The following is a 22,159-nucleotide window of genomic DNA, read 5'->3' on the forward strand; positions in this document are numbered from 1 at the left end:
AGAGACACAAAATAAAGTGAAACAATACACAATGAGACAAGAAGACATAAAATCAGACAAACAGACAACAAGAGACAACACGGATGTGACGAGACACAATGTAGATATGAGACACTGTGAGACAGTCTGAGACACAGACAGGACAAACTGAGAGACAGGAGCACAGCTGATGACCCCTGACCCCGATCAATAACTGATAAATATAAACTGAGTGAACATTAAACAGGCTACACGTTAGCTGATTGTGACTGTTAGCATGTTAGCATGTTAACCTGCTGCAGATACGCAGGTTTCCTCCAGAGGTCACAGTCAGCAGTGTGTGTGAGCAGATTAACACACAAACACCATGTAAATATCTTGTGACCGGGCTGAGCAGCACCAGACAGACGGGTTATTACTGGATGCCAACTGGGACAAAACGCCCGGAGCTGCAGGCTGTCAGGATTTCAGGTCAGAGGAAACAGATGAACCGTCTCGTTAGAGTCACTTTAATGAAGCATAAAAAGGTTAAGCACCAGCATACACAAACATTATACACACATTTCAGTAACAGTCATTTACAGTTGCATATGTGATAATTTACACATCAGTACCGTCCAATCAGAGTGAAGCACAAACCTCAACACAAGTTTCACTTTCGGTGAAGGTTTTTAAATCACAAAGTCATCAGCAGCTTCAAAAAGCTGTGAGCAGAGAGACGGCTGAGAGGAGCTTCTTAAAGCTGCCCGAGTTATTTATATCTGAACGTGTGGAATCTGGACCAGAACAGATGAGAAGGACCGTTAAAGAGTCCAAACTGATTTACAGCCTGCAGATCCAACAAGGCCTCATCAGTACGATTCAAATATCAAACTGCCTTTTAGTGAAATCTGGTTGTTTTCTGTCGTCCTCAGAGTCAGGTACAAAGAAGGTACCAGTTTGAACAGGGTTAGCTTAGCGTAGCACAAAGACAGAAGCAGGTCATGTGATGGTAACCTGAGAGCTGTGAGAGATCTGCTGATAGCCATCATTTCAACCCAAAACAGGATGTTTCTGATCCTAACCAGCTGTTTTTGTGCCTGAGCCTGACCAGATGTTAACCACAGCATCGTCACATTATTAAATATAACTGGTTTTGACAACGTGCACAATAATAAAGAAACAACTCACAGAAATCTTGAGAGGTTTCAAAATCTACAGTTACCATCTAGCTGCTCGTTAGCGCCAACAAGAGAGAAACATACTGAAAATCTGCTGCAGTCATTTGATTTCATAAAAGTGGAGGTGGTAACAGACAACATGTCATTATCAGCAACAAGCCTGTAGCTAACAAGCTACAAGCATGCTAGTTTCAGTGCACCTATGATGTAGAAAAAGTTCTGATGATTAAGATGTTCAGATTGACTTCTGACCCCTAATTTATTGCTTTGGATGCTAATAAACCAACTTTGTTAGTGAGGAGCTAGCATGTTTGCTAGTGAGCTAAAGGGAACAGAGCACTTAAACAGTCCAACAAATAGCTTCAATGCTAACTGCCAGAGGTGGGAATTGTGGAGTCATCAAGTCATCTCCATGCCATGTAATTGTTCTGTTCATGCACTAAACCAGCTGAGTCCGATCAGCACAGCTCTTCAGCCAGGAAGCTGAGCTGATTAGTGAATGCACCTGGTTCAGTGACTGAGCAGAACAAATACATGGCAGGAGACGACTTGATGACTCCACAATCCCACCTCTGCTAACTGCTGCTAAAACCAAAAGGTCTCCTTTTATCCTTTTCCTGTTCCTTCAAGATACAACATTAAGACTTCATGGGGAGAAGATTTTTTCTCTTTTAACGAAGCTAGGCTACAAACATCCTGGTGTAACACAAGTTAACCACAAATAGCAACTAGCTGCTCACGGGTAGCTAATTTTAGGGGAACTTATCATATACTAACTATTTGTAGTTACCATAACATCAACCAAAACACTTATTATTGGTTGTATTAGCAGTCTGGTAGCTTCACTAGCTAGCAGTGTCCTATTATTTCCAGTCTTTGTGCTAAGCTAGGCTAAACACACCCTGGAGTCATCTCTGCAGGTGTGGACACAAACAGATGAAACTGATATCCAGCTGAAACATCTGACTCTCATCTGAGGAGACAGAGAAACAGAATGGACCTCAATGTTGGACTTGAAGTGATAAAACTTTTGGTGACTTGCAGGTGAAAAGACTAAAACCAGACTTTGGTGTTTTTACACATCCAGAGTTCCTAAGATCAAAGTATCAACATAATTTCTGTGACTTTATTTCACATCGTTTCACATCAGGAACATAAGATGACATCAACTCAAAGAATGATGAACAACAGTGACGTCCTCATGTAGCTCAGAGGCATCCATCTTGTTTGAGACCAAAAACCTTCTGCTGGAAGACTCGACTGAATCTGGTTCACATGATCCAAAATGTTGTGGTCCTTTGGAGGAACGTGTCATCGGACCAGAGCAGGAGACTGATGTTTTCACCAAACAGTGACGAGAAAAAGCTGTATAAATACGTTGTTATGGCAACAGTGAGTGTAAAGACACATCAGACATCAGGTGAATAAATGTGATATAAAACATACGGTCAGTCAGTACCATGTACGTGTCCAATATGTACCAAGCAAATATATTAAAGTTTTAAATAGCTTTCATCAAAGTGTGTAATAAAAACAGAGAAGCATTCACAGACGTGTCGTGTCGCTGCGCTACAACAAAACTCAGGTGATAATAAATAGAAAACAAAAAGCTGCGTACAAACAGAACAAAGTGCAGAAATACAGAGATCACTGCAGCAACATACAACCTGAACCCTCAATACAAGAACCTCTGCAGAACCCTCTGAAAACCTTCTGAAGAACCAACTGCGCACGCTCAGAGACATCGAAGACACATCTGAGGAACCATCTGAAGAACTTTCTGAACTTTCTGAAGAACCTGTTTTAAAGCCCAACTTCTCCCACAGACCGGAGAACACAGTCCAAACATGAAAGGCCTCAATGTGCTTCAAACTGAATCCGTCTGTTCCCACAGTCATCTGATATCACCGTGCTGGTGCTGACCCAGGACCGTCACAGCAGCTGACGAGAAAAAAGCTAAGGCCACGTGTCCACGTAGTTTTGTTTCAGGCAGAAAAGCGCATAGATGAAGCGTTTGTGCGCGTCTTGTCTTGACTCTGATCCTTCTTATTATTTTTTTTATCTGACTTCGGGACGTCAGAGCGAGGAGGATGTTGGTGACGACATGATCCACAAAAATACATTGACTATTATCACCGAGGAAGAAGAAGAGGAGCCACGGTGACGTCACCAGAGCCTTTCTGAAGCGCTCGGAGTGAAGCCGCCGCGCTGCTGCAGCTCCTCCTCCTGAAAAACGTCACATTCAGAGCAGGCTGTTGTGGTTAAATGCTCTTTTAGGTTCAGGAGAACATGGTTGGGTAACAATAGACCCTTTCACAACATTAAACACGTGTTTCACTATGTGCTTATTTTTCGGTTCTTTTCCCGAGATGCAGTGATGGCTCTGGATCAACACCAACACTGTGAAATCAGACGGTGCCACTCAACTGTTTCTGTGAAACAACAGGAGAGACTGAAAACCTGCTCCACCGTCCCTCGACAGGACGTCTCTGACCTGGATTTACCTGCTCTGGAGCTCCTACAGACGCCCGATCATTCTGTAGGGGCTCCCAAATAAAGGTGTTGAAACTAGAGGAGCTGCCACATTGCATGGTGGGTAATCCAGCCTCACTACAAAGACAGTTGTTGGAAAGAGGTGTTGTGTCTGAGAGGTCTGCTGGCAGTCTTTTCTCAAACACAAAACCAGCTTTTTGGTTTGAAGCAGACTGAGACCTTTTTTCTCCTCTCAGGTTGTATTAACAGCCAGGTTCACGTCGGCGGAGGCACTTAGTGGGCCGTGAAAGAGAGAGGGGAGTGAAGGAGGCCAATCTGATTGGCTAAATCTAAACTTAATAAACTAAATCAACCCTTTTCAAAGAGGATCTGATGCTGCATTTGTCCTGTTGACTGCAGGACTCGTTTGATTTTCACGTGTTTGTGGTTTGTTGTCCATGTGAGCAGCACAGAGCTGAAAACCTCACCTCATCCACAAACAGGTAAATTTAGAAACAGGAAGTTGATAAGAAGGTGTGGTAGACTATCAGGTGCACCATGAGACTCCGCTTTGTTCCCTTTTTAGCATTTAAACACTAAACTCAAAGGTACGAGAGGAGAAGGAAGCAGAGATGATGAACATCTGATCATTTCTACTCCTGACGTCAGGAGGAACTCAGCTCTGGGTCGTTCACATGGACTCGACTGGTCAACATGAAGCAGTCGGACTGAACACTGATGAGCAGGACGTGAAATTAAACAGTGAAGAGAAACTCTGGTTGTCTTGATGAGTATATAAAAAGTCACACATGCTTTTTCAAAGATGATGACGGTTTGGTTTGGTCTCTCTGAAGAGAGGTGGACCATGCAGCACCTGTCCAACCACAGCTCCTCCCTCAGGACTGTTCACAGTTGTGTTCAGGTACACCTGAAGAGTGTGGGAAAGGCACCCATCAGTTATGGCTCTGCTCCAGTTTCACACGGTGGTCATGAGTTTGAGAGAACCCGACCTGAACCGAAGGATCTTCTTCTTCAGGTTGTGCGACGCCTTGATCTTAACGAAGGCCTTCGCCTGAGCCGGAGTCATCTCCTGTCCCGTCGCTCTGGAGCCAGCTGGTCCTAACTGGCTCCGCCCCCTGCCCCCAGCCCCGCCTCCTCCGCTCTCCTCCGTGTCGCTGGTGGAGCTCTCCTCCACGTACTCCTCCTCGCTGGACTCGCTGTCTCCGAAGCGGTTGGTTGTGTAGTTGGACCTCTCGTCCTCGCTGGTGTCCACGATGGTCGAGTGAAAGAGCGACGCACACTCGGCTGAATACTCCGAGTCACTTCCTGCCACGTAGGCGTACGGGCTGCTCAGCTGTCCGTCAGTGGGGAGGAACACGTCGGCAGCAGAATGACCTAACAGCTCCTTCCTCTGCCGCCGCTGAGCACGCCTGAACGCCTCATCGTACGGCATCTCCATGATCGCTCGCAACCGTCGGTAATCGTTCCGTTTGTACTTCGGTTTGGCGACGACCACAACCTGCTCGCGTCCGTGGTGATGATGATGATGATGATGGTGGTGGTTACCGCTGCTGTGGTGGTGGTTTCCATGGTGATGGTGTCTGGACGCGCGCACGCTGCTCAGTGTTGACGTGTTGTGTTTGTCCAGAACTCGTCCCTCAGGAATGGACGCAGGGAGGCGTTTGATTCTGGAGGAGGATGTCCCGTGTGCACCGCCGCCACCGGCTGCTCTCCTGGACACTTTAATGTGAACAGAACCTCCATCGTCCAGCAGCCGGGACTTCTTAGAGCCGGACCTGTGGTGGGATTTATCTCCTCGTCTCTCTGATGACGCCTCGTTGTGTTCAGAGGCTCGACTCGTCTTCGCTCTGAATGTCTTGATGTTCTTGCTGCCGCCCTTGCGGAGTTTGGCGATCTGCCGCTGGGCGGGGACGTACTTGCCGCTGGTCATGTGACTCCCTCCTCCTTCTCCTCCTGCCTCGTCCTGACTCTGAGAGGAGGAGCCTACACTGGCGCTCTCCTGCACCGGCCGGTCAATGCTCTCCATCTGCAGAGGTTTCAGGCTGCTCTTGGGAGTCACTGATTGTGTTTTGAGGAGCAGCTCGTGGTCAGGAGGGAAACATGGCGGCTTGGTCTCTCTGGGGGAGGAGTTAACTTTGGGACTGCCCAGCTCCCTGAAGTCTTTGGGCAGAGTCGCTGTGGACACCAAGGGAGGAACAAGCCTTTTGTTTTTCTTCTTCAGCAGACTGTTAGTACTCGTGTTAACGTCGTTTTGGACGCCATTAATCAGAGAAGAGCTGCTCTGATTTTGGGCCGAATCTGTGTTGTTGATCCTGGCGCCATCAGGGAAACCATTTTGTGTTATCTGCTCCTCAGATTTACTCTCCACAGACCACTGTCGCTGAGGAGACGAGGCGGCAGCACTCTCTGCTCCTCCGGCCGGCCGGCAGGGTTTGACTTCAGACGCCCTCAGAGTCCCTAAACCAGCCCCCTGCCTCACACACAGACTGGCCTGCCTCAGGATGCTCTTAGATGGGTCAGTGCTGATGCTGGTCCTGGGTCTGTTGGTCCTGATGGGCAGGGCCCGGCGCTGCAGCAGACTGAAGATGTAGCTGTCCAGTCGCTTGTGGGAAGGAATGAGGGAGGAAGAAGAGGGAGCCGGCCAGGAGGAGCTCTGAGGTACCAGAGCAGCTGGAAGAGGAGGCTCTGGTTTGAGTCCTTCCACACTAGCCTCCAGGCCTTTCAGAAGCCCTTCATCTCTGCTGTGACCGCCGTGACCCAACATCTGCAGGAAGACGGGGCTCTGGACGGCCACGGCGTGCAGCGGACTCGGGTAGCGGAACACATCGCTGCCGTTACAGGCCACCAGGTCACAGTGGTACTTAGACTGCGAGTCAGAGGAGGAGACGGGGTCGAGGAGGGGAGGATGAGGAGCTGAGAGGGAGCGGCGGACTGTACCAGACAAAGACGAGTCATCACAAAGTCCTCCAACCAAACCGTCACACTCCAGACAGCCGGCCAGCTCATCTGAAGGAAAGAGAGAGAGAGGTCACATGATGAAGCAGCTGCAGCGTCAGGACATGAACGCCTGTTATTTGAACTGTTTGATGACGGATGTCTGACAGTGACAGTGTGCAGAGCTGCTGTAAAACTCTTCACAGTTTCTAACATAAACAGTCTGAATGATCTGAGTTTGTTTCCTAAAGTCAACAGCTGACAGGAAGTTCAGTCTGAGCCGAGTGTTTCCTGGCAGAGTTCTGATGAAACGCTCTGCTGGATGTGGTAATGACCCTGTTTGGACGGAGCGTTAGTAAGTGGAAAATTCTTTCCTGTGGAGACAGAGTGCTGCGAAACGTTAACTCTTCATGTTCACTGCATGAAGTGAAGATCAGATCCATGTCAGAGAGAGAGGAGCTGTAGAGTTACACTGTTACCACTACAAACACTGTTGATTCAGTACAATTCATTCTTGGCTCAGGAGTTTGGAAATGTCAGCTCAGACAGGAAGCAGTTAACATCAGGGCCAAGACAGGCCCACATAAAACTGATGTAGCACGGTTAAGCTAACGCTACAACAGCCAAAGAACGAAGAACGAAGATCAGCTGTCAGATTTAATAAGACTCAGTTCTGTCCTGAGTGACCAAATAATCCATCAGTGTGTTCAAACAGCTGCTAAATGTTGGCAGGTAAGCACTTTAGACACAGAAGCAGACAGGCTGGTACAGCCATGCTGCCACAAACTGACACTTTTTACAAGGAAACACACAACTTACTGTTTTCATTTAATGCTGAATTTACAAGAAGGAGACAATGATTCAGAGTCTGTCAGAGACAGAGTTTCACTACGTTAGAAAGTTTGTTTTTACTCAACAATTCCTAAAATCAGAGGATTTGTTAATGGAGTCTGGTGATGTTGAGCTAACTTTCTTCTTTTGAGAAGATGAAATTTGTTCTGCTTTAAAACTCTTTTCTGTTCCTGACGACAGTGAAGTCACAGCTGAGCTCAGTGTGTGTTTACTGAGAGGTCAAAGGTCAGGACGCTGTATGGCCAATCAGAGCAGCCTGGGAGATTTAATTCACATCATGTGACTGGTTCTCCTCCAATCAGCAGCCTGTTGATTCAACAGCAGACAGACGTTAACTCATCTGTGTGTGTGTGTGTGTGTGTGTGTGTGTGTGTGTGTGTGTGTGTGTGTGGAGGTGTGTGTGTGTGTGTGTGTGGAGGTGTGTGTGTGTGTGGAGGTGTTAGCAGCCTGGTGTGTGAGTCGTATCATCAGAGGGAGGTGTGACAGGTCGAGCCATCAGCTGGGAAACAGCTTCCAGATGTTTCTCTCACACACACACACACAACATGTGAATCAGTTTTAATGTGAAATCTGGAAGAGGAGGAGGAGGAAGAGGAAGAGGAAGAGGAGGAGGAGGAAGAGGAGGAGGAAGAGGAAGAGGAAGAGGAGGAGGAAGAGGAAGAGGAGGAGGGGGGAGAGGAGGAAGAGGAAAGGAAGAGGAAGAGGAAGAGGAGGAGGAGGAAGTGGGAAGAGGAGGGGGGAGAGGAGGAAGAGTAGGAGGAAGAGGAAGAGGAGGAGGAGGAGGGAAGGAGGGGGGAGAGGAGGAAGAGTAGGAGGAAGAGGAAGAGGGGGAGGAGGAGGAAGAGGAAGAGAAAAGGAAGAGGAAGAGGAAGAGGGGGGGAGGAGGAGGAGGAGGAGGAGGAAGAGTAAAGGAAGAGGAAGAGGAGGAAGAGGAGGAGGGGGGAGAGGAGGAAGAGTAGGAGGAAGAGGAAGAGGAGGAGGAGGAAGAGTAAAGGAAGAGGAAGAGGAGGAAGAGGAGGAGGGGGGAGAGGAGGAAGAGTAGGAGGAAGAGGAAGAGGAAGAGAAAAGGAAGAGGAAGAGGAGGAGGAGGAGGAAGAGGAAAGGAAGAGGAAGAGGAAGAGGAGGAGGAGGGGGAGGAGGAAGAGGAAAGGAAGAGGAAGAGGAGGAGGAGGATGAGGAGGAAGAGGAAGAAGAGGAGGAAGAGGAGGAGGAGGAAGACAGTAACTCAGTATCATCATTCCCTCTCTCCTGTCGATCAGCTAATCAATGACTGTATTGATCGGTTGTTTACCTGCAGACAGGAAGCGTCCGTCAGCGTCGGCCATCGAACAGAAACACTCACTGAAGACCGAGTTAGACGAGTTAGACAGAGAGCCAGACGCCCCGTCACTGAGCTCATAGAACCCTGAGAGACAGACAGGTGAGAGAGACAGGTGAGGAGAGACAGACAGGTGAGAGAGACAGGTGAGGAGAGACAGACAGGTGAGAGACAGATAGGTGAGAGAGACAGGTGAGGAGAGACAGACAGGTGAGAGAGACAGGTGAGGAGGGACAGACAGGTGAGAGACAGATAGGTGAGAGAGACAGGTGAGGAGAGACAGACAGGTGAGAGAGACAGGTGAGGAGAGACAGACAGGTGAGGAGAGACAGACAGGTGAGAGACAGATAGGTGAGAGAGAGATAGGTGAGAGAGACAGGTGAGAGAGACAGGTGAGGTGAGACAGGTGACAGCTGTCTCACTCTGTGTGAAGTCCAGAGGACATGTTATCTGTCTGCAGGACACCGACCACAGTGACAGTGTTGAAGTAACTAACAGTCATACTCGAGTAACTGATGTTAAATGTAATCAGTTACTTTCCTGAACGTTTGTAAAATGTTTATTTGTACATAAACGTAGTAAAAGTCTGAAGAGTCTCAACACTGTACTTGAGTAAATGTACTTAGTTACATTCCATCAATGTATATAATAATGTAATGATAAACAGCTGATCAGATTCAGTTCTGGTACCTGAACTGGGTCGGCTGTCGGTCTCCAGCGGGTCGTGTGACGCCTCGGTGTCCAACCGCAGGTCACTGATCTGTCTGTCCAGCTCCTGCAGCTGACTGATGAGTCCAGCATCTCTCCTCCTCAGACAGTTCTGATCAAACAAACAAACACACTCTGTCACACACCACGCTTCATACCAACAGAACCAACAGAACCAGAGTCCTGATCCCAAAGGGGACCAGCTGAGACCAGGACAAACTGGTTTGGCATTGGTACTGTCTTCACTGCGTAGCTGCTGAGCTGAAGTTGAAGTCTCAGAACTGATGATCTGTCCTGAACCCGTCTCCTCGCTGCTAACAGACGGGCTAACATCCATCTGTTATCTTTGTTCTGAGCCCGGAGCTGATGATGCAATCTGACAGCAGAGGTCAGAGGTCACATGACCCACACTACAGATTGAACTAATAACCTGAGAGCACACAACTAATCATTTCATCTAAGAAACATGAAGCTTTAAAATGTCTTCTGAGTCAGTTTTCATTTACTTAAAGAGGTCCAACATTTCCCGATGAGCAGCACAGAGAAAAAAACTGCCTTTAACAGACAGAAACCTCGAGCAGAAACGGACTCGATGGTTGGCGGCTGAGACCGGTATGGTGACCGCTTTACTTTACTGATGCATGAATGTTTTCTTTAATGATCAGAGAGGTTCAGTCATTTTAAACGTTTCCATGTGACGTCACTGCAGCAAATATTAAGATGAGATAATCCGGTATTAGTCCCACACTGCATCTGCATTATTACAGCAGCAAAGGGTGAAAGCATCAATTAAAACAGTAATAATACATAAGTAAGAAAGAGGTAAGAACAATATAAACAATTTAAATATGAATCAAAACTCCCAAAATGTTTATATATTTATCACATTTAAGCATCAAAACAAAAAGCTGTGGTTATAAACTCGACAGGAAACAATCTAGATATTTGTTAAACAGCTCTGATGGAGCTCAGGATTTATCAGGACAGCTGCTTTACTCCAAACCAGGGCTGCCCAAAGTGGGGCCCGCAGGCCACAGCTGGACCGCCATGAGGTTTAACTGTTATTTACGTTTTATGAGGTAAAAATAAGTAGAATCCCTGATTATTCTTATTGTGTGCCTGGCGGACATTTTGTGGGTCCAAGCACCATTTTGCATCCTAACAATACGATGCAGTCGGTGGTGGCTGTCGGTCCGTGGCTCATCATAAAGTTTCAGTTTTGGCTGCCCTGATCCGAAACCATCTCACTGTACGAACTGAACTGTGTAAAGAACACAGAACATTAAAGAACATCGGATCCTGCCGGAGTGAAGTGAAGCTGCTGGGCCTCTTCACAGACACACTCTTTATTTCTGCTGCAGTAACGTCCTCAATATTTAACTCATTACTGCTGAGTTATCTCATCCACTACTTACCAGAGCTATCACTGTAAAGACTCGGTGGATTATCTGTGGTGTCCGCGGACAGAACATTACAGAGACATCAGTGTTTTTCTCTCAAATAACTTTATTGTTTGAGTGTTAAAGTACAAAGACACGAGTCCAGAGTGTAGCAGATGAAACCAGCAGACTGCTCCTTTAAATGTTCAGCAGGGAGAGCAAACTGGAGTCTGGATGATTCGCTGACACACTGCTGCTTATTTCAGGACATTACACACACACACACACACACACACACACACACACACACACACACCCTCCCTCTGTTGGGATGGAAAACATGCGGGTTATGCAGCGCTGCTCTCAGGTCATGTGCTGCATTCCTGCGACTGAGCAGCAGAAACAAACTGGAACGCCTGATCACCGACCAGAGACAGAACCAGAACCTGGACCAGAACCAGAACCAGAACCAGAACCAGGACCAGTTACAGATGGACTGGAACAATAAACAGAACTTGCTGCTGAGACCACATACACACACCGCTCAGATAAACCTTGTGTAGCTGCAGCAAACCCCACCAGAACCTCATCAGATGGTCAAACTGTGTGTGTGTGTGTGTGTGTGTGTGTGTGTGTGTGTGTGTGGCAGCTGTTCTCTGGAATGAGCCGCATGTTCAAACACACTCCGACGCTCCTCCAGCTGTTTGTCCCGTCAATCAACCAGCCGGCGACCGAGCCCCCCTGCAGGAAGTGATGTCACACACACACACACACACACTTCCTGTCTCCAGCCTGTGTCTGTTTATTGACCTCTGACCTCTGACCTCCCAGTCTGAGGCCTTATCAGTCGATATTCAGTACAAACGCTGAAACAGGCGTGCTGGGCCTGTAGGGGGAGATCCAGTCTACATGAGCGATACCACAGATACCAGAGAAGAACATTCTGAGCATGCTCTGTGACCTTTAGATGGTGTGTTGTTTCAGTGAACACAGAACCTGCAGAGACGTGTGTGTTAAGAACTGAGTATCAGCCAGACGAGGCTTCAACGTGTCAGCTGATCGGGAACGAATGTCTAATATAATATCTCCAACATGTTCAGCAGGTAGACTCTCTACGACAGAACCACCATTTATATCTTATTATAGAACCACTAACACTGACAAGCCCTCTGACTCCGGTCCAGAACAGAACCACTGTTTCAATAAAGAAGAAGAAGAAGAAGACTGCTGCACATCCAGTTCTGTCTTTGTCCTGGTTCTGTCTCTGTCCTGGCCTTGGTCCTGGTAACCCTAACCCTAACTGTCGGACACAGGAAGGATCAAGACCAGGACCAGGACCAGGACCTGACCCAGTCTCAGACCGTGTGAGCGCTGTGTTTGTTTGTGTCTCTGCTGCCTCATCACAGCTGAAAGAGGATCTGCAGAGTTTCCAGCAGGAATCTCCATTTGTTCCTGCTTACAGGGGGGGGGGCTAATGTGATCCAGACTCAAGTTGAGAGCTGCAGCTGCAGAACACAACACACAGAACTGATCCCCGCTGAGAACACATGAAGAAGAGTCAGAGAGAACAGACGAGATCAGGTTTCTGTCTGCAGAACCGCTCACACACACAACAGCTGCTGGGAGACGACATCAACACAGAACCTGGAAATAACTCGACGGGTTCCTTCAGAGAACTCAAAACCACACAGAGAACATGGAGATAACACAGAGCTTCATTAGGTTCCTTTAGAGAACGGCTTAACGTACATTCAAGAAGCAGAGACTCACACCAACACAGAGAACCTGAAACACAAAGAGTTCCTTCAGGTTCCTTTACAGAACACTGCAAAGTTCATTCATGTTTAAAATAAAGAAAACAATGAAATGAAAACAAAACTCAAGTTAGTTTTTACTTTTCCACACACACATGAACTAAACCTCCTGGAAAACTCTGATATTTCAAGGCCTTGAAAAGTAAACATTACAAGCTTTCCAGAACTTCCTCACAAGAACACAGAGAGAACAGTCCTCTGTCATGTTCTCACACATCGGGTTCTCAACCAAATATCATGTTGACAACCCTTCCTTTTCTATAACATCAGGTTCTATAACATCAAGTTCTATAACGTCAGGTTCTATAACGTCAGGTTCTATAACGTCAGGTTCTGTAACGTCAGGTTCTGTAACATCAGGTTCTATAACGTCAGGTTCTATAACGTCAGGTTCTGCAACGTCAGGTTCTGTAATGTCAGGCTCTATAACATCAGGTTCTATTACGTCAGGTTCTATAAAATCAAGTTCTATAACGTCAGGTTCTATAACGTCAGGTTCTGTAACATCAGGTTCTATAACTTCAGGTTCTATAACGTCAGGTTCTGTAATGTCAGTTTCTGTAACATCAGGTTCTATAACGTCAGGTTCTATAACGTCAGGTTCTATAACATCAGGTTCTGTAACGTCAGGTTCTATAACGTCAGGTTCTATAACGTCAGGTTCTGCAACGTCAGGTTCTGTAATGTCAGGCTCTATAACATCAGGTTCTATTACGTCAGGTTCTATAAAATCAAGTTCTATAACGTCAGGTTCTATAACGTCAGGTTCTGTAACATCAGGTTCTATAACTTCAGGTTCTATAACGTCAGGTTCTGTAATGTCAGTTTCTGTAACATCAGGTTCTATAACGTCAGGTTCTATAACATCAGGTTCTATAACGTCAGGTTCTATAACATCAGGTTCTGTAACGTCAGGTTCTATAATGTCAGGCTCTATAACATCAGGTTCTATTATGTCAGGTTCTATAACGTCAAGTTCTATAACGTCAGGTTCTGTAACGTCAGGTTATGTAACATCAGGTTCTATAACTTCAGGTTCTATAACGTCAGGTTCTGTAACGTCAGGTTCTGTAATGTCAGTTTCTGTAACATCAGGTTCTATAACTTCACGTTCTATAACGTCAGGTTCTGTAACGTCAGGTTCTGTAATGTCAGTTTCTGTAATGTCAGTTTCTGTAACATCAGGTTCTATAAGATCAGGTTCTATAACGTCAGGTTCTGTAACATCAGGTTCTATAAGATCAGGTTCTATAACGTCAGGTTCTGTAACATCAGGTTCTATAACATCAGGTTCTGTAACGTCAGGTTCTATAACGTTAGGTTCTGTAACGTCAGGTTCTATAACGTCAGGTTCTATAACGTCAGGCTCTGTAATGTCAGGCTCTATAACGTCAGGTTCTGTAACATCAGGTTCTATAACGTCAGGCTCTGTAATGTCAGGCTCTATAACATCAGGTTCTATAACAGGAGGTTCTATAACGTCAGGTTCTGTTACGTCAGGTTCTATAAGATCAGGTTCTATAACGTCAGGCTCTGTAATGTCAGGCTCTATAAGATCAGGTTCTATAAGATCAGGTTCTATAACGTCAGGTTCTATAACAGGAGGTTCTATAACGTCAGGTTCTGTTACGTCAGGTTCTATAAGATCAGGTTCTATAACGTCAGGTTCTCTTTATCTTTTTCACCTGAAATCTGTTTTTAAATATCAGAACTTGTTCCTGACGTTCTGAATCAGTTCCACATTCAGTCGACCTTCATCACAAACTGCTGCTTCCTGTGTGTGAGAGAGTGTGTGTGTGTGTGTGTGTGTGAGAGAGTGTGTGAGAGAGTGTGTGTGTGTGTGTGTGTGAGTGTGTGAGAGTGTGTGTGTGTGTGTTGATGATCTCTGAGCTGCTTTGTCACCCCCCCCCCCCACACACACACACACTGTGATGACACCATGGTGTTTCTGAACATCAGGATGTTAATAAACTTCATTAACGAGACAAATGAAGTTTAATAAAGTTCCACATAAAGAACCGAGTGAAGAACCTTCATCAGGAACAAACATGTTCATTCTCTCTGTTCGTGTCCGCCAGAACCGTCAGCAGGTTTGATTTTAAAACTTTATAGGACAGACGTGTTAAACGATGATAAACATCTTTAAACGTTCTACAGGGGTCCCTCAGGGGTTCCTCAGGGGTCGACTCTCGCTCCCTTACTTCTCTTTATTTATGATCCAGATCTGATTTTATCAACAAATACTTTTATCAAACAAAGATCTTCTGTCTCTGATGATGAAGACGTTTATGATTTTAAGAACAAAGAGTTCCTCCTCAGCAGACAACTGACGATGACTCAAAGGTCCAGAATGACGTCAGTAGAACCTCAGTCCGGATTATTTATCAGATCTTTACAATAATTTACAATAAAAACATCAAATGTCCTGAAAACTCTTAATAAAAATGTTACTCAGGAAAATATCTATGAAGTAGAAGAGTTTGTTCTGTCACATCAGGTTCTCTAACATCAGGTTCTGTCACATCAGGTTCTGTCACACCAGGTTCTGTCACATCAGGTTCTCTAACACCAGATTCTGTCACATCAGGTTCGGTCACATCAGGTTCTGTCACATCAGGTTCTGTCACACCAGGTTCTGTCACATCAGGTTCTCTACCACCAGGTTCTGTCACACCAGATTCTGTCACATCAGGTTCTCTACCACCAGATTCTGTCACATCAGGTTCTGTCACACCAGGTTCTGTCACATCAGATTCTGTCACATCAGGTTCTCTAACACCAGCTTCTGTCACATCAGGTTCGGTCACATCAGGTTCTCTAACACCAGGTTCTGTCACATCAGGTTCTGTCATGTCAGGTTCTCAAACAAACATCACCGTTGGTGAAATCAGAACCTTTGAACTCTGATCGTTCCACCACAGATTCATTGATCTGCACATTAATAAGTGTAATAATGTTTGTGATGTCACTGATCAATCAGAACTGATCTAACCGGTCCCCTGGTCTGGAGGAAGGAACCTGTTGACGTATAGAACAGAGTCCAGAACATTTCATCACTTTTCAGCTGTGTTTACATTATAACAGCTGACGTCTCTGATCAACAATCAATAAAGACCAGCTTCAAATCAAACTGGATCAATCGGCTGTCAGAACTGTTCTGATCACTGGAGTCCTCTGATGACTCACATGTTCTGTTCCAACTGTTGGGTCAAACAGGACGTGTGATGACGTCAGTAACTTATAATGACTCAAAATCAATAACAAGAATCATACTGATGATCAGCTGATCGGTCACGTGTCTGATTTGATCACATTGTTATAAGAGGACGGGCTGACCCCGCCCTCACCTCTGACCTCTGACCTCAGCAGCACACCTGAGTCGTCCGGTCCAGACTGAGGTCAGAGGTCAGTCAGACAGACAGGTCAGAACCTACCAGCTGTTTCCGGAGCAGCAGGATGTTCTCCTCCAGCAGCTTCTCCTCGGAGTTCAGCTGAGCCTCCCTCCGCCGCTCCTCCTCTTGCTCCTCCTGCTCCTCCTGCTCCTGCTCCTCCTCCCCTCGGAGCTCCAGAGCGGATCGGACCAGCAGCTCCTGCCGCTGCCGGAGGAACTCCAGCTCCCCGAGCCCGGACACGGTGGCCTCCAGCCGCTCCCGCACCGAGCGCAGCTCCGCGTCTGAGGCGGCTCTGTCCCGCCTGGAGGCGACGGACAGCAGCATGTCCTGGGTCAGACTGTCCGGTGTGAGTCAGGGTCTGTGCGGGATCATCAGGGTCTGTGCGGGATCACCAGGGTCTGTGCGGGATCACCAGGGTCCGGAGGGTCTGCTGGGTGTGAACGGCATGGTGCGGGGCGGAGCAGCGGGTCAATGTGAGGACGCTGTGCCGCAGACAGAGGCAGCAGGTCGGATCAGAACCGCCCGGAGACACTCACCCGGTCCAGTCACCGGTCTAAACAGACCCGGGGGACTGAACCCGGGTTCACAAACCGGGTTAAACGGACCCGGTCTGAGTCCAGACTCGGTCCTCAGACTGTCTCGTCTGCAGCTCCAGAATCAACCGGTGGTCTGACGGTTCTGCTGCGGACAAACAGCCCAATTAATCCGGTAATGAGTTCCGGGTTCAGTCAGGTTCCGGTCCAGGTAAATCCCAGCATGCCGCGGGGCAGCAGCAGTGAGAGGATCCGTCAGAGTGAAGCGGGTCTCCGGCCTGAGCTCCGTCCTGCTGCCGCTCCTCCTGAAGCTCCGTCCGGACTGACAGCGGCTCCACAGCGAGTCCAGGAGGCCCCGCCCCCTGCACGCTGACAGACAGCGAGGTGACGTCAGCAGCAATGACGGCACGACGTTCCTGTAGGCGCCTTCAAAATAAAATGTGGATGAACCCGTGAGAACAAGGAGCTCCACCTTCACCTGCACCAGCACTGAGGTGCTGTAGTCCAGTGATCGATATATTGGTCGATCTGTGTCATCAATACTTTCATGTTTGGGACTTGTGATAATTATTTTCTATTATTTCATCAGAACGTGAAGTTCCACCTCTGGATGTTTCATGAAGCGACATGTAGTTTAACACAGTCACATAAAGTTCATATCAGTGAGTCGCAATTATATTTTGAAAATCCTCTTTGATTTTGATTCATTTTGTAAGAAACAGCTGGAAGTTTTTGTTTTAATGTGGTTTGTAAAGAAATAATAATCATTAATAATCTGTCTCTGAGTGATAAATGCTGCTGACAGTGAAGATTTTATCATCATGTGTTTTTATTGTATTGATCAAAACTAACATGCAGCTGAGCTCAGTGACGTCACACACAGTTAATGTATATTTCACAGCTCATATTTGATTTGTAATAATAAACAAACAAAGATTTATTTTGGCGGCAACATTCGCACCACTTCCTGTCTGATTGAGTTCATTTGTGTGAACTTGATGCTCCGCCCCTCAGACCCTCCGCCTCTCTCAGGCTTCCATCAGGTCCTAACGCCGCTGTGTTCAGCTCACAGCTACAACAATCATCCACAGACACATGAATCATATTTATTCATAAATAACTGATATGTGTCATTAAAGAACACTTTGATGTGTATGAGTCTATTTATTTATATGGAATAAACTGCTGAAATATGTTTACACAGTTTTTACACTTTTAGATCAAAATAATGTGAAACTAAACATTTTTAAATGTTTTAATAAAGAAAACATTTAAAATCTCACATCTGATAATCTGGAGCTGCAGTTTCTGTTGTTTTTAATTATTAGGCTTCTGAAAATACTGAACATCGTATTTATTAATATAAAACACTGTCATTGTCTCGTCCTTTGTGTCATTCAGACTGTTTACAGCAGATTTACATCACTTTGAATAATCTTTATTGTTCTGTCTGATGAACAGTGTACATTGTGTGTGTGTGTGTGTGTGTGTGTGTGTGTGTGTCTGGGTCACTCAGATTAAACACTGTAATGACTCTGTGTTAAGAGTTAATGAGGTCTGAGCTTCATTTGTATGTTAATGAGGGGGCGGGGCTGAGAGCACAGCGCCCCCTGCTGCTGCTGCAGGAACTCTGTAATGTTACATTTCATTTGAATATGAGAGAAATGAACAACATCAAAGCGTCTCCTGTGTTTCCTGTGTTCACCTCACAACCTTATGCTGATGTTTTTATTGTGTTGTTTTCCTTTAAAATCATGTTTGAACGTCATGAAGACAAATAAAATGCTGTATTATTAATATTAACTATCGAAACAGTCTCTGATCACAGTGTGAGTCAAATGTATTGATCTGTACAGTGTGTAGACAAACTGAGACACTGGACACAAGATGGCGGCTTCACCGTCTGTTACTGAGACACTGGACACAAGATGGCGGCTTCACTGTCTGTTACTGGACCATGAGGAAGGATTTTTCTCTTCAAATCAGAATTTGTGACTTGCATAAAGTTTGTCGTTAATAACGACGAGTCGTTTGTTCTGAGTCCAAACACTAAAGTTCAGCTCGCTGCTCGTTTCTAATCCTGCTGTTAATAATCGCTCTCATTAATCTGAGGACAAAACGTCCTGTTTGAAAGTTAATCAGCTTGTCACCTGGCGACCAATCAGACGTGCCGACAGGGTCAAAGACGCCGCTGAGCTCAAACCAAAAAGCAAACAGGAAACAGGAAACAGGAAACACAGGAGACCAGAAGCTTTGAAGGAGCACAGCCACATATTGATCAGCTGATCAGTTTCTGTATCTGATCAGGAAACCTGACAACAAACCTGAAGAAGCTGATTGGATCACAGTGAGGTGATGTGTTGCCATGGAAACAGAGGTTATAGTTTGTTGTTTGTTGAGCAGTTAATGGTTCTGTTGTGCAGTTAATGGTTCTGTTGAGCAGTTAATGGTTCTGTTGTGCAGTTAATGGTTCTGTTGTGTCTCAGTTCATCCAGTTTTGATTCCTTTGATACAAACACACTGAAACTGTCACTGAGCTGCAGGTTTGTGTTTAAGGACCTGTTGCTATGACAACAGTTTCATATGGATTCAGACTGGTGTTAAATCATCATTATATCTAATAACTGACAGAGAGAGGTCCAGATGTGAACAGCTGCATGAGTGTGTTGATGCTGGAGGACAGAAATAAAGAGCGAAGACAACAGGAGAGTCCAGCATGTGAACCAGACCAGGACCACATGTGAACCAGACCAGGACCACGTGTGAACCAGACCAGGACCACGTGTGAACCAGACCAGGACCACAAGTGAACCAGACCAGGACCACGTGCGAACCAGACCAGGACCACGTGTGAACCAGACCAGGACCACAAGTGAACCAGACCAGGACCGAATGTCACATGTCGGATCTGTGTTTGTTCATTAAAGGGACAGTTCACAGTTCTCAGTCATCATCTCCTCCTGTCGTGCTGATGAAAGTCAGGTGAGGTGAATCCAAGAGTCCAGAAGTCTCCAGATCAGTTTGTGACAATATTCTGGAGTGGATTGTTCTTTATTGTCCCAAAGGGAAATTTGTTTTGGGCTCTGAGCCGCTGCATACACAAAACAATACATACGAGACATTCATACAAAGTACTTTCACACATTTAACACACATTCAAAACAGTGGAGGCTGCTTCCACTCTATACAAATAAATCAATAAAATCAATAAACCCTGGAACTGATCAAACCAGCAGCTCTTGAGTTAAAGTGCTCTGTGTGCAGCGGCTCCATACGCAGGAAAACTAAACCGCTAGAATAAAACCAACGGTGCATAAATAAACTAGAGTGATACATTCAAAATGTTTGCATATAAAAATAATAAAACAATAAAACTATACCAGAAAGGTAAAACCGGTCAAATTAATAAAACCTACAGTTCTGCAATAAAGTGCTACATGTTACTGTTTAGTGCCTGAATGGCGGAAGGCAGCACATCAGACTCTGGTGAGGATCCGTGTCGGGTCGCTAAAGATCTTCTGTGCTTCTCTGAGCAGCGATTTCTCACATAGCAACTTAAGATAGTTCTGCTCCTCCCTCCCTATGATTTTCATGGCGGTTTGAACCAGGCGTGCAAGTTTTGACTTGGCCAGTACCGAGGTGTTGCCGTACTTGTTGCTGCATCGAATGACGCTCTCAAAAATCGCCTGGTAAAATAAAAACATAGTCTTGTTGCTCACACCGTACAGCCTGAGTCTACGTGCACCTGCCATGTGAGCATGTTGTCCATATGGACGCCAAGGTATTTACATGTAGCTACCTGATTAATGGCTGCATCATGAATGAGCCCTGGCCTGTGGTCACCTATTGCTTTTGGGTCAAATATCATTTCTTTGGTTTTATCCACATTCACAATAAGGTGGCGAGCATCACACCAATCCACAAACTGTTTGATGTCAGAGTGGTAATGTGCTGGGCGAGGCCTCAGCATCCTCCATGTGTTTAAGGACTAAATGAGTGATGCTGCTAACCGCATCATCTGTGCTCCTTCAGACCGCCACGGGGCTAATTCTGAGTTTAGCTCGGTTTTCAATAAAGACACAATGAATTTCTCAAAACATTTCATCACAATTGAGGTCAAAGCAACAGGCCTGTAGTCATTATTCTCAGCTGGGCAGGGTTTCTCTGGGACTGGAGTGATAATAGTTTTTCCATAGTGCAGCTGAAAGAGCTGGCACCAGGCTGGGGTGAGCGCTTGGGCACAGGTTTTGAGGAGGCGGGCAGAAATCCCATCAGGCCCACTGGATTTCCTCGTGCACAGCTGGGGAAGTGACTGCACTTTGAGGCTGTCCTCTTCTGTGCCACTGTCGGGCAGTTCAACCGGGTGCTGCACTCGTTGGAGAAGTCCTGTGTTCAGGTCGTTGGCTCTCTGCAGGTCGTCAGTGGTGGAAATTTGACTTTTTATTTGTCTCCATATCAGTGATGGCTTTCAATGAGTCCCACAGCTTCTTAGAGTTAATGGTGGTGTACTGCTGCTCAATGCTGTCCCTCTGGTGTCTCCTGGCCTCCTTCAATAACTGGTTAAGCTCTTTTTGAATCGTTTTAAGCCCGGCCCGATCCTTATTCCTGAAGGCTGCCTTCTTTCTGTTAATGCAGTCTTTAAGTTCCTTCGCTATGCACACCTTGTTGTTCAGGTATACAATAACCTCCTTTTTAGGGAGTTTACTGTCCACACAAAAATGTATGTAATCTGTTGTTGCCTCTGTGGCCATGGCAACGTCTGCATCATTAAAAACGTCCCAATCTGTGCATAGGAAACACCCCTTCAGCTCATCTATGCCGTCCTCTGACCACAGTCACTGCTTTCACCTGTGGCTCGCTGCGTTTGAGCAGTTTTGTGTGTGGGAATGAAGTGGGTGGTATTGTGGTCAGAGTTCGCCAGAGGGGGTTTGGCTCTGGCAGCATAGACGCCTTTAATGTTTCCATAGCACTTATCTAAGGTTCTGTCATCCCGTGTCACACACTTGACATATTGCTGAAACCCAGGCAGTGACAATTCAAGTTTGCAATGATTAAAATCACCCCAAATTTCTCTAACTGTGCACTGTTCGCACCAGTCGTTACTCACGTTCACAGCCAGGCCCCGGCCTCTGTGTTCCCCTGATAGTTCGTTCCTGTCCGCTCGGATGAGGGAGAACCCCTCGATATCCACCGCCGAGTTGGGGATGTCCTGGTGTCGCCACGTCTCCGTGAAAGCCATCAGACTCGCGGTGCGGTACTCGAAGCAGGATTTGGTGTTGACACGGAGTTCGTCGATTTTGCCTCGCAGGGATCTTGCGTTGCACAGTATGATGGAGGGCAGGGGGGGTCTCGGTCCTCATCGCCTTAGACGCTGTCGTACCCCCCCTGCCTGCCCCTTCTCCGCGACCGCCTGTTGTGTTCAGGTTGTCGCCTCACACATTCAGGCAGGTCCACAGGTGGAGTCGCTGCCCGGAGAGCTAACAAGGCATCTCGGGTGGGAACAGCCTGACGTTCCAGTCAACTTCCAGTTACTTCCCAATATGGTCAGGGTCAGGGGTCAGGGGTCAGGGGTTCCCAAATAGCCTTTTCGAATAGCG

General features: G+C 46.5%; 1 protein-coding gene across 1 annotated transcript; it reads right to left on the reverse strand.

The window, feature by feature from the left end:
* Window positions 1-472: 472 nt before the first annotated feature.
* On the reverse strand, window positions 473-18,957 carry dact1 (dishevelled-binding antagonist of beta-catenin 1). The gene is made up of 5 exons (XM_084382005.1): window positions 18,887-18,957; window positions 16,072-17,634; window positions 9,427-9,556; window positions 8,710-8,823; window positions 473-6,638 (listed from the first exon to the last, which is right to left on the reverse strand). The coding sequence occupies exons 2-5, from the start codon at window positions 16,351-16,353 to the stop codon at window positions 4,588-4,590; spliced, it is 2,577 nt and encodes an 858-aa protein (XP_084238131.1). The 5' UTR covers window positions 16,354-17,634; window positions 18,887-18,957; the 3' UTR covers window positions 473-4,587.
* Between the last annotated feature and the right edge of the window lie 3,202 nt (window positions 18,958-22,159).

This window comes from Pagrus pagrus (genome assembly GCF_965226575.1).
Source record: "Pagrus pagrus genome assembly, chromosome: 18".
NCBI classification, from domain to species: Eukaryota; Metazoa; Chordata; class Actinopteri; order Spariformes; family Sparidae; genus Pagrus; species Pagrus pagrus.